General features: G+C 32.7%; 2 protein-coding genes across 2 annotated transcripts; both read right to left on the reverse strand.

Annotated features, from left to right (window-relative positions):
* Nucleotides 1–578: 578 nt before the first annotated feature.
* On the reverse strand, nt 579–9,729 carry LOC129799640 (ADP-ribosylation factor-like protein 8). The gene is made up of 4 exons (XM_055843717.1): nt 9,483–9,729; nt 8,903–9,057; nt 8,667–8,828; nt 579–2,068 (listed from the first exon to the last, which is right to left on the reverse strand). The coding sequence occupies exons 1-4, from the start codon at nt 9,603–9,605 to the stop codon at nt 1,948–1,950; spliced, it is 561 nt and encodes a 186-aa protein (XP_055699692.1). The 5' UTR covers nt 9,606–9,729; the 3' UTR covers nt 579–1,947.
* A 3,561-nt stretch (nt 9,730–13,290) lies between these two features.
* LOC129799635 (pre-mRNA-splicing factor ISY1 homolog) lies at nt 13,291–14,255 on the reverse strand. Its single transcript, XM_055843710.1, has 3 exons — nt 14,212–14,255; nt 13,528–14,143; nt 13,291–13,468 (listed from the first exon to the last, which is right to left on the reverse strand). Coding segments are annotated over exons 1-3 (774 nt in total). The 5' UTR covers nt 14,214–14,255; the 3' UTR covers nt 13,291–13,312.
* Nucleotides 14,256–14,359: the final 104 nt, after the last annotated feature.

Genomic DNA, 14,359 nt, shown 5'->3' on the forward strand with positions numbered 1-14,359 from the left:
ATAAATATGTGGATAAGTTTATTTTTGCCAAATACCACTCAAAATATTGTGACAGAGACTGTTCAAGGGATTACCAGGAAGATTCCTTGAACACCAGGAGTTCAGTGTTCATCAAGACAATTCAGTTTGCCATGGTTTTGGCCAAATTAATAACTTCAAGCAAAAAAACTCTTAGAAAGTTCGTGATATAAATTTTGAAAATGGTAAGTACACTTCCCTTGAGGACAACAGGGTCATATATGACCCGGGGTTTTTCCGAGTTTTCACGCAATGGAAATTTTTTTTCCTCTCAGAACTATTATTATGTGATCATAAAGCATTAGGAAAAACTCATTTTTACATGATTCACATGCTGAATAAAAGTGTGACGCGAAAGAGTAAAAGCTCCAGCTTCATTGCGGAGCTTCAGTAGCTTTTACAGCGAGCTCAGCAACGTTTCGCGCTTAAACGCGATGATTTTATAAGAATAAGAATCTTTACGTTGAATGTACAACTTGTAAGCCTTGTTCTTCTCCCCAAATTTTTCCTTCACCCCCCCCCTCCAAAGTTCTAATGTAATTTAGAAAAAAAACAACACCTTCAAGTTATTCAGTTAAAAAGTTTTATTTTCTTCTCAATCTATTTTTTAATGCCTTTTATATTATCTTGCACATAGTTGTAACTTGAAAATTTTGGTTTTATTTTATCTTTAATAGTTTATGTAGTTATGTATATATTTACTTATATTTTTTTGCCTTTACTCATGCCCAATAACAAACATTGTAATAATAATAATAATGTCAATAAGAGGAAAGCCACAAAGTCTATGTAATCGCTTATTAACACTTTCTATATAAAAATCACACAGATTTTTTTTTGTGTGAAGTGTGAATTGGTTTATAAAATCACAATTTAGAGAAATTTATATTTTGCACATCTTCGTGAATATTTCCTTTTATTTTCTTTTGCAATTATTAGAAAGAATTGTTGGTAGGTTCTATAATCGCTGTATAGAAAATGTTAATCATACAATTCATATATCATTTTACATTTTATCCACATAAAATCACCTTTAAAGAAATTTTAATGTACAAAAGAAAGGTAAATGTTTGCATTTTATTTATTTTATTATATTCGCGCTTACTCTATTTCATTTGAGTTGTTTTTTTTCGCTCAAATACTTTATCATCTCAGCTTCACTGTCTCTCTTTACCTTTTCTTCAAAAAATTTTGCAATTTTATATACAGTATCTAAACCTCATGTTGATGCTTACAAATACCTATTACGTAAATAAGAATTCCTAGTTTTATGTTGAGAAGTGAGGAAAGCATTGATTTTTATCGTTAGAAAATTTTCTTTTAATTTTCAATAGCCATTTTTTTCACTTGATTTTCCATTTTTTTTTAGTGCGTAGCAAATTTCTTTGCAGTCTTTACCGAACTATTCAAATTAAAAAAAAAAGATAAAATCCTCGCAAATTCATGCTAAAACTGGATAACTAATTTTTTTCTCCACTCATAAAAATCTGCGTTTTTATGGCAGAATATAAAATCACCCGATTTATTGACTTTTCCATCCAGCTGGAGAAAATATAAAGCAACTTGTGCAATTCATAGAAAAATCACTTAGCAAGTGAAGTGCATTCCGTGCAAGCGTCATAATCACTTTAAAAAAAAATACAGGCATAATCAGTACAAAATGAAAATATATTCAACAATTGAAAATAAAAACATAAATATAATTCAGTTTTTACACAGAAAAAAATAATTTTAAATCTTCTCAATGATTTCCCAAGTGATCAATGGAATTTTCCTTCTCAATACATTCCTTTATGTACGTTTATTTTGTGAAATATATTCACTTTTTTTTCTACCTGATTCTCTCTCTCTCATTCCTTTTCGCACTCAGAGATCCTTCCTCTCATTTTTTTTCTTTGTTTCATATAATTATTCACTATACATTAATCCTTAGCGACTTTGACTTTTCGAATGGGCAATGAGCCACTGCAGAGTTATATCAATGTTATCCTTCTCTTTGCATGAAATACTATAGCAGCAGATCTCTCGGTCTTGAATTGTGGCCAAATTCCTGAAATTGCAACAAGGCAAAAAAAATTAATATGAAATTTGATAAACTTTAATAACTGGACACAATGCGATAATAAAAGTTTACTTAGAGAACAGATTTTACTACAAATTGTTTTAATGTTTAAATTTTAAAAGGCTGTATATCGTATAAGTAACACAGTTATTTTTATTTCAAAGCACGAAACTCGTTCTTTGCAGTAAAAGATATCGTCATTAAACTGAATTAGATGTGACTAAATGTTTTTTATCCATAAAACGTCCAAGAGTCAGTAGCGTAGTTAGGGAAGAAAAGCAGCTTCGAGTGGTTATCTCGACAAAGACATATTTGTTTAGAAAAATATATAATCAAAATATTCTTGAAAAAGATATGGCAAAGCGTCCCAGCTTTGCAAAATGCTCAAACTCACGAGATAGAGCTCACCGTGAATTAGTTTTTTGTATGATCTTTTGGTATTACTGATCTACTAAAGATCAAATTGATTCATAAATCACAAAAGCATTTGATGAAAATCAAAAAATCGGTACTTAATCCGACTCATTACCGATAAAGACCGATGCAGCCAGGTTCGAAAATTCAATACCTCTCCAATAAATCCAAATTTATCCAAATCGGTTGAAAAATGAGCCTTCCAAAGTGGTTAACCTGTGATCTTCAATAATTCAAAATGGCGAATGTTCCGGTCATAGGTATTTTTGGGCGAAATGTTCGCCTGGACTAGCTCTAAAACATATCCTAAAATCATTGAAAAAGCTTGGGCCAATTTTGAGAAAAATCGAAAAAAAAACAATATTTTTAGGGAATATTAATTATTGGGAATGTAAAATTATTCAAAAATCGGTACTTAACCGGTTCATTATCGATGAAGACCGATGCAACCGGGTTCAAAATTGCAATACTTTTGCAAAAAATTCAAATCTATCCAAATCGGTTGAAGAATGAGCCTTCCAAAGTGGTTAACATTTGACCTTCAATAATTCAAAATGGCGAATTTTCCGATCATAGGTATGTTAGGGCGAAATATTCGCCTGGACTATCTCTAACTGTGTTATCACACTTGCACATTAAAATTTTAATATGATTCACATTAATTGTCGCTGGTGAGAGTCTAAATGTGTAATTTGTGTGTTTGAATCATTTTATATTCAAAATTTGATCTATTTATTGATAAAAAGGTAGACTTGGCCCGCAAAATTTGATATAAATTGATTTATATCATTAATGCGAAAAATTAATGCGATTTTCTCTTTAATTTTTTAATGTGAAAAATATTTATGCTTTAGGTAAATTTAAACTTATTTTTGCAGGCCAAGTCCACTTCTTTATCAATAAATAGAAAAACCCAAAATATTAAGTGACTCAAAGACACAAATAACATATTTGGACGCTCACAAGCGACAATTAATGTGAATCACATTAAAATTTTAATGTGAAACATAAAAATACAATTGAACAAGAACTTTATAACAGAATTCTAACACTAATTAATCATACAGAAAAAATAAAATATCGCCAAAGATTTCCAAGCCTATTTCTCATTAATTGAGCAATTTTCTTTAAATGTTTATAGGAAAGAAATGTCTTTTGTAGTACTAAGCTAATTCTGTATATTGTTGGATCATTATATCGCCTTAGATCATGTCCTTTTTAGTATAACAGTTTTATAATAGTATTTTAAAGTTTTGAATTTTTATAATACTAAAAAAATTGCAATATCTTGCTGAAAACATTCTGAAAAGTTATTATAACAATTAAATTCATCATTTTTAAGCACTTAAAAAACACTGAAAGATTATTATTATTTTTTATTAACTTTTAGGAAATACTACTTCCCATAATTTCGAACTTTATGGACAAAAACAGCTACAAAATGTTTTCAATGATCATTTTAAGTTAATTTTGATTAATAAAGTAAATTGTTAGCCACTGGAAACTTCTCCGTGTGCTTGCATGAAACTGCCCCTCACGAACTTTCGGAAGTCAAATAAAAATTGTCAGAACCGTCTTAGAATTCATTCAACGCTAAATGCCTTATAATTAGAGCTGGCCAAAATATGTATTTGCATGTTTTTATTAAGCGTTCTTACGCCCCTTTGTCTTCACGAATTGGACTCTTGTGGTTCTAATAAACCCTATTTAAAAATGCATATTTTGACATATTTCATGTTTATTTGCATATTTGCATTTTTGCATATTTCCGAATTTTGTTTAAAAGAAAAATGTTTTTTCTTGTAAAATGAAAACCAATATAATTTCTATAGCTGTAAAAAAACATTCAAAGTTTAGAATCCAGTTATATAAAAATATCCCTTTACACTACTTGATGCTAACATCACCCACATTGACAAATTCGAAGCAAACACTCTTGGTCGAAAATCGTGTTTTTGTCTTTAAATATTTCTTAAGAATGTATTAATTTATCTGAAAAATTCATATATAAAACTAATGTTTTACGCACTTTATTTCTAAAGCGTAATTTTTGTATCTGTAGAAAATTTTGATAATCAACAACTGAAAAGTAAACTTAGGGGAAAGTGGCCTGTCTTTGAATGCGGCAGCCTTTGAATATTTCAATTTTTCTCTTATTTTCCAAAGCAAAAACCCTATACTCTAAACTAAACTATAATCAATACAACTAAATATTAGGTGAGATTCTTAACAATCTCACCTACTATAATCCTAACAAAATTTCATGTCGTCCGATCGACCTCAAACTTGGCCAAAATGTGTTTCAGCACTTCCTGATCACGAATATATATGTGGCTATTTTACGTTCCCGGCCGGCCGGCCGGCCGGCCGCTCTTTGGAGCTTAATAGCTCCTAAACTAAAAAAGATATCGACTTGCGGTTTTCGGCAAAGGTTATATATCGGGTGAAAATTGCAACTTGGTGCATTGACCCCCCACCCCCCACCCCTCTTTCCGCCATTTTGAAGACCCCCCTTTTTTTGTTTTCTCAATAGCTCAGCCCCTATAGCATTCAGCGGACTCAAATTTTAGTATGTTATAGCCGGGCCTTAGGGCTTTCCATCTATACCAAACTTAAGGTCCCCCGACCCCCCTGACCCGAGCTATAAGGGTCCAAAAAAAATTTCTTAAAATGGCCATAACTCCGGTTATAATTGTCAGAATTTAAAAAGTGAGGGCTTTTTGGAAAGCTCTCGTTTTTCTATTAACTTCTATTAATAAAATAGAAATCTTAGTTTGGGAAATAAGGGCGAAAAATAAATGTCCAAAGGCTGCCGCATTCAAAGGCAGACCTTTTTCCCCTACTGTTTCAATTATTTCTGCTCGAACCCCACAGAGAAGACAGTACCATTTACCCCTCCAATGATTTAAAAAGCTGCTAAAGGAGTTAGAAAAGCGTACTAGTGTTGCTTAATAGGGGAAAGTGCTGTCCCTTCGAACGTTCATGCCTTTGAATAAAGTGAATTTCTTTTGGTTTTCGGAAGAGATTTACACTAAATTATTACAAAATTATCAACAATTGATGATAAGCCAACTAATATTTAATAGAAATGTGTAAGTCTCTCAGGAAAACTTAGAAAATTCACATTATTCGAAGGCATGAACGTTCGAAGGGAAAGCACTTTCCCCTATTTGATCTTACTAGATAGAACTCTTCGCTAATTTTACTAAAGACCTTTTAATTACCATTTTTTTAAACACATTATCTGTAAAATAATTTGAGGTGTTTTTCTTTAACATTTTACGTTGAAAAAATTGATAGAAGGAATGAATTGAAGTTATTGTATAAGGATGAAATTATGGTCAATTACGTTTTCTGTATAACATATTCTAAAAGAACAAGAAATCCTTAGATCGGTTTTTCGGAAAGCGCTTAAAAACACGAACAGGTCAATCATAAAACGGTTCAGATTGAACTTGAAAATACGCACAGCTCAATCATAAAACGATTAAGAATGTGCTTGAAAACACGCACAGCACACACGTGAAACGGTTAAGATTGCGCTTAAAAACATGCACAGCCTAAACATAAAACACTCAAAATTACGCTTAAAAATACGTACAGCACATATGTTAAACTGTTCAGATTGTGCTTAAAAACACGCATAGCACACACGTAAAACGGTTCAGGTTAATACGCTTAAAATCACGCACAGCTCAATGATAAAACGGTAAATGCGCTTAAAATCACGCACAGCTCAATCATAGACCCGAAGACTCTTTCCGGACCGCAGCTGCAAGCCAATTTCACCATTTTCTAATCAAAAATATCTAAACTCAGGAATTATTTGATGTTCTAAAAAAAATATCTTACATTTGGACATACTTATATTTTGTAATCATCCACAAGAATGGGATTTTTATAAATTCTGAATAATTAAAAAAACATTGTTTTTCATAGAATATTCATATGCTTCTTTGGGTACTCAGAGTCCCAAAAGAGACGAAAGAGTTAAAATGACGCACAGTTCAATCATAAAACGGTTAATACAACTAAGGTCGTTCATGCTGAGACAGTTGGGATTTGATATTATAATATTAACCTTTTTCTTTATGCTTAAGGTGTGCGCGTTTTCTAAAATCAATCTGTGAAAATATAAGCTTAAGGGTTCTGTGTCTAAAACTAAGCGGAAAAGTTTATATAATTAATCCTCCAAAGCTTCCAAAAATTAAGTCTTAAGTTTCTAAAATCAATCCAGAAGGTTTCTTGATTTGATTCTGTAAAATTTTTATAAACAATCATACAATTTCTAAAATCAATCCCAAATGTACTGGAACTCAGGCTGCACTTATAGATATCTTTAAGTATTACTTTCTTATATCAGGGAAAGATTTGGATCATAAAAATGTCATAAAATGTGAAATATCATTTGTCACATTTTACAAATGAACAAAAACTAAAAGAGCATATTTTTAAATTTCAAATACTGAAATAAGATTGGTTGTTATTAAATGTTATATTCAACTATTTCAAAATTAACATTGTTTAATTTCTTTTTAAATCGTATTCAATCCGTCGACTGGTTTTATATTTATCTATTATTGGCTCAAAATAAAAATATACTAAATTTATTTTAAATAGATCTAAAATTTTAATGTAGAAAGCTAGTTGTGAGATAAACGCGTTTGAAGTTTTCTTGAAGCTATCTTTCCATACTGCGAGTTCGGTTTATTACGGCTGTCATTTTGTATATTTTTAAAAAATATTGCTTTAAGCAATAAAATAGTGCATTTTTAAAAGGTACTACTATTAACCCTTTAAGGACGAGAGGGTCAAAAATCGAGGGTCAGTAAAAATCACTTTTTCTGACTTTTTAGAGCAAAACACAACTTTAGATGACCATAGGAAAAATTTTATTTTTAGGTCACCGATGACCCAATCGTCCTTAAAGGGTTAAGCAACTCGAAAATTCTCTCTAAGAAATAAAATACGTGAAATGATTACTGGAGTCAGATCCTAATAAAAAGTAAATTTCCAATTAGATAAAGGTAAAAAATAAATTAAATGAATGCATATTTTTCTTGCATATTTTATGATTTTTCGTGCATTTTTATGTCGCATATTTCGAAGATTTTTTTGCATATTTTGGCCAGCTCTACTTATAATAATCATAAAACCACTGGTAATTTAATACAATTATGTTACTTCGATAGATAAGTGGCAATTGTTCACAAATTTTTAAAAATAAAACATTACAAAATGTTTCATTTTGATGCAGTTTTATAAAATCAATTACAGAATTCATACGAGAAGCGTCATGAAATTATTTTTTTTTTTATGAACATGGGTCTCAGTTGTCTCTTCAATAACATAAAGGTTTTATCCCATTCCTTTCAAAGAGATAAGAAGAATATGCAAAAATTGAAACTGCCCCGTCGTTAAACTGCCCCACCCTCCCCTATTTACATATTTAAAAGTTTAAATGGTGATCTAGACTAGCTTTAAAAACTAAAAAAAAAAAATCAAAATATTTTCCGGTTTAATTACTCGGAAGCTTGTAAAATTTTTGATAGCTTTGATAGCTTTAAAATAAATTGCCACTTTACAATTAAAGATTTATATATTGGAGAATACGTATCAGCCTTTAAAGACGGGTTTTAAGTTTTTTTTTAATTATCGCAGGATAGAAAAGTTTTTGCAAAAAAGTCAATTAGGGTAAAGTGTATAATTTGGAATTAGTGTTACAAGTTGGACAATTCGCCGGTACAAGTTGGACATGGCTTTTTTCTTGATAAATACAGTACAAAATTCGTTTTTAAGCACTAGAAACCAAATTATAAAACTAAAGCATTAAAAATATACAAATAAAAATGCAGTACTTAATTTATCAAGATAAAAAGCTCTGTCCAAATTGTACCATTGTCCAACTTGTACCACTGTCCAACTTGTACCACTTTACCCTATGTCATACTTGCAATTTTAGAAAATAAAAATAGCGTAGAAGCATAATGCTTATCATAAGACCTTATCAGTGGCTTTTAGTGATCTAGCAAATAAAAATTTCTATTGAATTTGTTTTGGGGTGTTTGGGGTGATTCATCAGCAATAAAGCCTGCTGCTTAAAACAACATTAAATAAAAAGATTATCAAACAAAAATATTGAATGAACATTAAATATTTATGGGCAACTTACATTCTTTCAATGAGTCCAGGTTCATCCAGAGCTCCGGGAATGTCGCGCTTGTTGCCCAGCACCAAAACGGGTATTCCGGTGAGTTGTGGCTTGTCCAGCAACGAATGCAGTTCATTCCGGGAGGCTTCCATCTTGTCCAGATCTGCAGCATCCACCATGTATCTAAAAATTGTACAATCTTGTCAGCTTTCCTGGAACTAAACCGATGAATTAACTTGGGGAAAAATAAAACTTACACTATGGCATTGACTCCGCGACAGTATCGCTCCCACATTGACCGGAACCTTGGCTGACCCCCGATGTCCCAGACTTTGATCGTGACGTTGCCCTTTGTTATTTTGCGCATATTGAAGCCCACAGTGGGTATCATATCCTCACTAAACTGCCCAGACTGAAAGTTGAGAGATAAGGTGTGAGTCTCACCGTAAATCACTTGCATTTTCCTGCCTATCTTTCCATCCGAAACGTCAGCTGTTTTGCACACTCTCCCACACAAACACCATCCCGGAATCTCCTAAATTCAACCCGTTCCCACCCTCTCCAGTCCTCGTTATCATTTCCAGTAGCCGGAGCACTGTACAAATAGCTTCCGAAGCCAGAGAATGATGGGAAAATCAACGATGTCAGGGAAAATTGTCGATCAATATATGACAGTTCCAGCTGGTCGCTATCAGGGACAAATAACTCGCCGCTTTGTTCCGATAATCCCAACACACAGCGACAGACTGTGAGTCACCCGTGATTACTGGCCCCATTGGATTACTTTGGTATCACTGGCAGACTCATATTCGAGACAGAAACAGAGAAAAAACTTACAGCAATGATATTGACGAAGGTGGTTTTGCCCGAATACTGCAATCCCACGAGTGTGAGTTCCATTTCTTCCTTCCAGAATAAACTCTTAAACCAATCAAGTATTCGATTGATAATGGCTAGCATTTTGGTGAGATTTTAGACACACTTTTCACTCTTCACAATGGTCCCCCAGAGAAAATACAGAGATTTAAGTTTTTCTTCACACAAAACGCCCAAACAACAAAAATACCACTTGTCAATTAAAATTTCCCAAAAAGGGTTGCCAGATGCAAATATTCGATGTTTTTATTATTCTACGCGTCGCAAGGAAAAACACTTGCATGTATTTTTTACACCAGCTAGCTTGGAGTTTTTTGCGTAAAATAAATCAAATTTACATTGCTGGTCCAGCTAATTATATGCAAAATCAATAACTTTTTAGCTGCAAGCTGAGATTCAGCTCATTTAGATATTCCAGCACATCTGTGAGGAATGCAACTTCCACCTAGAAATTAGGCGCCTCCATTTCCCGCTTTAACCCTTTAAGGACGATTGGGTCACCCGTGACCCATAGAGAAAATAATTTTTCCTGACTACCTGAATTTCTTTCTTACTAATGTTTGTACCTAATCACAAAATAGAAAGATGTAGGAATCTAGGATATTTTTTGCAAATCTCCAGCTATTTGCTATATACAAAATATTTGAGCTCAAAAATAACGAGCTAATTAAGCTAATTCAAAATCTGCTCCAAATGAAAATTTTTCGCTATTCCAAATGGAAACGTCAATGTTTTCATGATAAATACCATAAATACAGTACTAAATTACTATATTTATTTTTTTTATACCACGGTTTCATTATTTAGTTAATTTTGCTCCAAATAAAGCGAAAATCCATTCATATTCACAAATATAAAAATTTTAAATTTCTCAGAAAAATTAAAAGTGTATCTTTTCACCATCGAATTTTTCATCAATCGACCATGTTTTCCAATGAAAAACACAATGAGGTGACTATTGTTTATTCGTTTTATTTAACATTTATGTCATATTTCTGGCTAATTTTAGTTAAATTAAGTGCTAATCTTTATTGTTAACGGTACGCGAAGTTTTCAAATGAAATAATTACCTATTTCGTGAACAAAAAGGGTTTTCTGAAGTGTCTGCAAATGCTTCAATAGAAAACCCCGGAAATATGATTTTTTGGAGAGATTTTCTTATTGTTTTAGATGGGAAAGGAGAAAATACCAGGAATAGGAACAAATCCTGCACTCAAGAGCAACTCAAGAAGGTTTTGCAAGCCTTTCGTCGCGGTTTCACTTACACTGTTTGTCTCCAATTAGAAACTTTCCCTTGTCTCCATTTGGATTAATATGTTTCCAATATAAGCATTTTACGCTCGCGTATTTTTATTGTATTTAAGTTTTCAAATTACATCTAAAGAATTTTCACGAAACAGTAACATTCTAGAAGAGTCAAGGAGCAAATTTATGTAATTCTCTTAAAAAAAATGAACTTAATGTGTTGAATCTTCCGTCAAAGTTAGCGTCTGGAAATGGTGTTGAATTAGGACATTTACCCTAATATTCCTCAACAAAGTAAAAATTATAGTTTATTGGTATTTTCAGGAAAGCTTCATAATTTTCATGGGTCATATATGACCCAATCGTCCCTAAAGGTAAACAAACACCGAATCTGTCACTAGTGGATTTTCCAAGATTTGAGGTCAGAATGTTTCATGTTTTTGTTTATGTGTGCGCAAAATAGTTAATTATTCGTGTGATATTGTGTAATAATATCAATTAGCTGAGATTTCCCAGTGCAATACTGACTGATGAAGGTAATATTTTGATAATTTATAAGATACTTCTGCGTATATGTTGTAAATTCATAACTTTTTACTTTTGTTGATGACTTCAAAAATGGAAAAAGATTCAGGATCAATGAACCCGAAATGATCCACATATTATGCCCGGAATATAGCGATGATACCGACAATCTTGTCCTGAACGAAAGCGACATAATATATTTGGAACAAGACGTGGATGAAATGGACTTTGAAGTCTTCATTGAGAACGCTTCAACTCCGGAAGAACTCCCAGATCCACAGCAATATGCAACTATACGTCTTAAATTCCCAGAGACAAACAACATTGCAACTACCCATTACAATCAACCATGTTTCGAAGAAAACTGAGGTGCACATGGTGCTATCAGAAAAAAGGATTATAAGACCAATTGTATTTGTGAGGCATGTGACATTTATCTCTGTGTCACCTTACCAGTATACGAAATTTGTTTCGATGAATATCATAAAAATTAAAAATGAAGTAAACAATAATACATTTTTTCATCAAAATTACTGTTTTTGTGTACCAGTCTTCAAGATTCTTTGAGACCAAAAATTTAATGAGATTTTTTAAAATTAATTTTTGATCGTTTTAATTTTTACTCGTACTATAAATATATTTTTTTATTATTACAAATATATTTAAGTTATTTATCCTTCAAAAATAACAGAGCAAACGACTAAACTAGTCGTCTGGAAAATTTTTTTCTTTTTTACCTTTATGGACGATTAGGTCATATATGACCCACAGTTTTCCAGGACTAATAGGGATGGGAAATTTTTTTTAACCATAAATCTCTTAGTTAGACTAAAATATCGAGGGAAATTTGATTTCATTGAATTTCGCTCAGCGGAAAGCTTCTCGTCCTTAAAGGGTTAATGAAAAATATTACGTATGAGTATTGTAGTTTTTATTGCCAAAAGGGGTTTGCTTAAAAAAAATTGGAAGTTTAAAAAATAAATAAAATTAATTATAAATTTGAGAATTTAAAAATTCGCCATTTTTTAGCTTAAATATTTACTACATAGCAAACAGCTAGAGACTTGCAAAAAATATTCTAGATTCGTTCAACCTTCTACTTTACAATTATGTACAGACATAAGAAAAAAATAACTTTAGGTAGTTAGGAAAAATTATTTTCTTTATGGGACACCGGCGTTCCAATCGTCCTTAAAGGGTTAAAGGGTTAAGTGTATGGATCAAACTATAAGTGAAACAGTTAAAAAGGAAAATGAATGAAAAGAAAAATACTACTAAATCGTATATAACGTAAATTGCATGAAAATCCCTCAATAATGCAAAATCAAATCAAAACTAAGACAAATCATGCCAAATTTGAGCATATGTGATTCATTTGATAATCATAATCAAACTTTAAAAATGATAACAAACTTTTTTCAAATATAACCGCTGCCCGAATTAAAAAGTAGCCCGATTTTAAAAGAGCCGAATTAGCGAGAGTCTACTGTAATCCCAAAATCGAACATTCTATCTAAACTAGTCCCCGGCGAGTGGCCTCCTAAATTGAAGCCAATTTCTTACTTTCACATACAAATGCGTATAGGAATTTTTCTGCACTCGTGATCGTTATGCCAAATATTTAAAAAGTGAGAAGTTTTCCGTATTATAAGATACCTAAGATACCTTTCCGTATGGAGAGATAAATATACTAAATTTTTGTTTAAATAATTTTTTTCCTTAGAACACTGTGAGCTGAGTCCCAGATCAATTTAGGAATTGGCTTCAAATAGCTCCATATAAAAAGGCCAACTTGCCAGGCGCTTGTATCTAAAGTATTTCTGGTACATTGACTGAATGGGTTAATTCAGTGCTCGTGTTTTGCCTACCTTCCGGCTTTTAATTTTTTACTCATTATTTTACGCGATGTTTTTATGTAAAAGCAACATTCACTTTTTGAAATAAAATTTTACTAACTTCACTCTGTAAACATTTGAAAGAAACGCGCCAAAAATATCCCAAAAAATATTTATTCATATTTTCTAAATTCCGTATTTCTCTAACAATTCTTGCTTCTTTTTCCTCAGCAAAGCAGCTTCGATTTCCTTTTGAGAAGGTACTGGTACATGAGCTGTAAACCTTGGTCCAAGGAGCCCCATTGGATCATCATTTGATACCTGTTTCGAAGATTCATCAACCTGAAACAGAAAAAAAAATCATTACATTTCTGTAAATCTAGATTTTGATAAGTCCTTACATCTGCATCAACCGTGTAAATATCATCTTCATCTTCCTCTTCAGTGGCTGTATCTCCTCTGGCCTGCTTCTCCTTCCATTCAGCCACTGCCTGCTGGATTGCCATCTTCTCTGCCTTCTCTTCTAGTGGCAGCAAAATCCCATCGTCATCGTCTCTGTAGCCGTAATAATCAGCATCGATGTCTCTCATGAGCTCTGCTCGGGTCTTTCGAGGAGGTGGAGGTGGTTCTTGCTCAAAAAGTTCCCGGACACCGGGCAAATCCTTTGCTGCCCCAAAATATTTGTAGCCTCGATTCCCGGGAACTTCTCTGCCCTCGGAATCGAACATTTTGGGGCCATAGCGACGATAATGGGGGCCCCCTAGGGCTGATATCTGATTCTCCCAGTGGCGCTTCTCACGCAGGAGCTTGTTTATTTCATCATTGAGATCACGTATCCGGAACTCACCCAATCCGGCGTTCTGAATCTGAGCGACTTTCTTTGAAATTTCTCGGATTATCTCAAGCCTCCACTTCTCACACTTGGATAGATCTGTGCACTCTGAAGCTAAGTATGGTCTTCTGTCCTTTTCCCCGGTTTCGGCCTCTTTGGCAGCCCTCCAGCGAGCCAAAGTTGTCCTGGAAGGAGCCACAAAGAATGTAAACAATGCAGAAACATAACCTAAAAAACAACTTTTAACACTTACATAGCTTTCTCTGCATTTCTCGCCTGAAATAAAGACAAGAAAAGGTAAATATTAATTTATTATTCAATTTAAGCCGCATTTTCTTATTTCTTACCATAATTTATTTGTAGATATTCGAGAAAACACCAAAAGAAAACCAGGAAAAACG

This window comes from Phlebotomus papatasi, chromosome 1 (genome assembly GCF_024763615.1).
Source record: "Phlebotomus papatasi isolate M1 chromosome 1, Ppap_2.1, whole genome shotgun sequence".
NCBI classification, from domain to species: Eukaryota; Metazoa; Arthropoda; class Insecta; order Diptera; family Psychodidae; genus Phlebotomus; species Phlebotomus papatasi.

Excerpts from the sequence above, each read along its gene's own strand:
- LOC129799640 (XM_055843717.1), bottom strand. The coding sequence starts at position 9,605 with ATGCTAGCCATTATCAATCGAATACTTGATTGGTTTAAGAGTTTATTC. Across the intron at positions 8,829-8,902 it reads CGCGGAGTCAATGCCATAGT|ATACATGGTGGATGCTGCAG; the intron begins GTAAGTTTTATT and ends TACAATTTTTAG. Across the intron at positions 2,069-8,666 it reads CCTGGACTCATTGAAAGAAT|GAATTTGGCCACAATTCAAG; the intron begins GTAAGTTGCCCA and ends TTGCAATTTCAG.
- LOC129799635 (XM_055843710.1), bottom strand. Across the intron at positions 13,469-13,527 it reads TTTACACGGTTGATGCAGAT|GTTGATGAATCTTCGAAACA; the intron begins GTAAGGACTTAT and ends TTTCTGTTTCAG.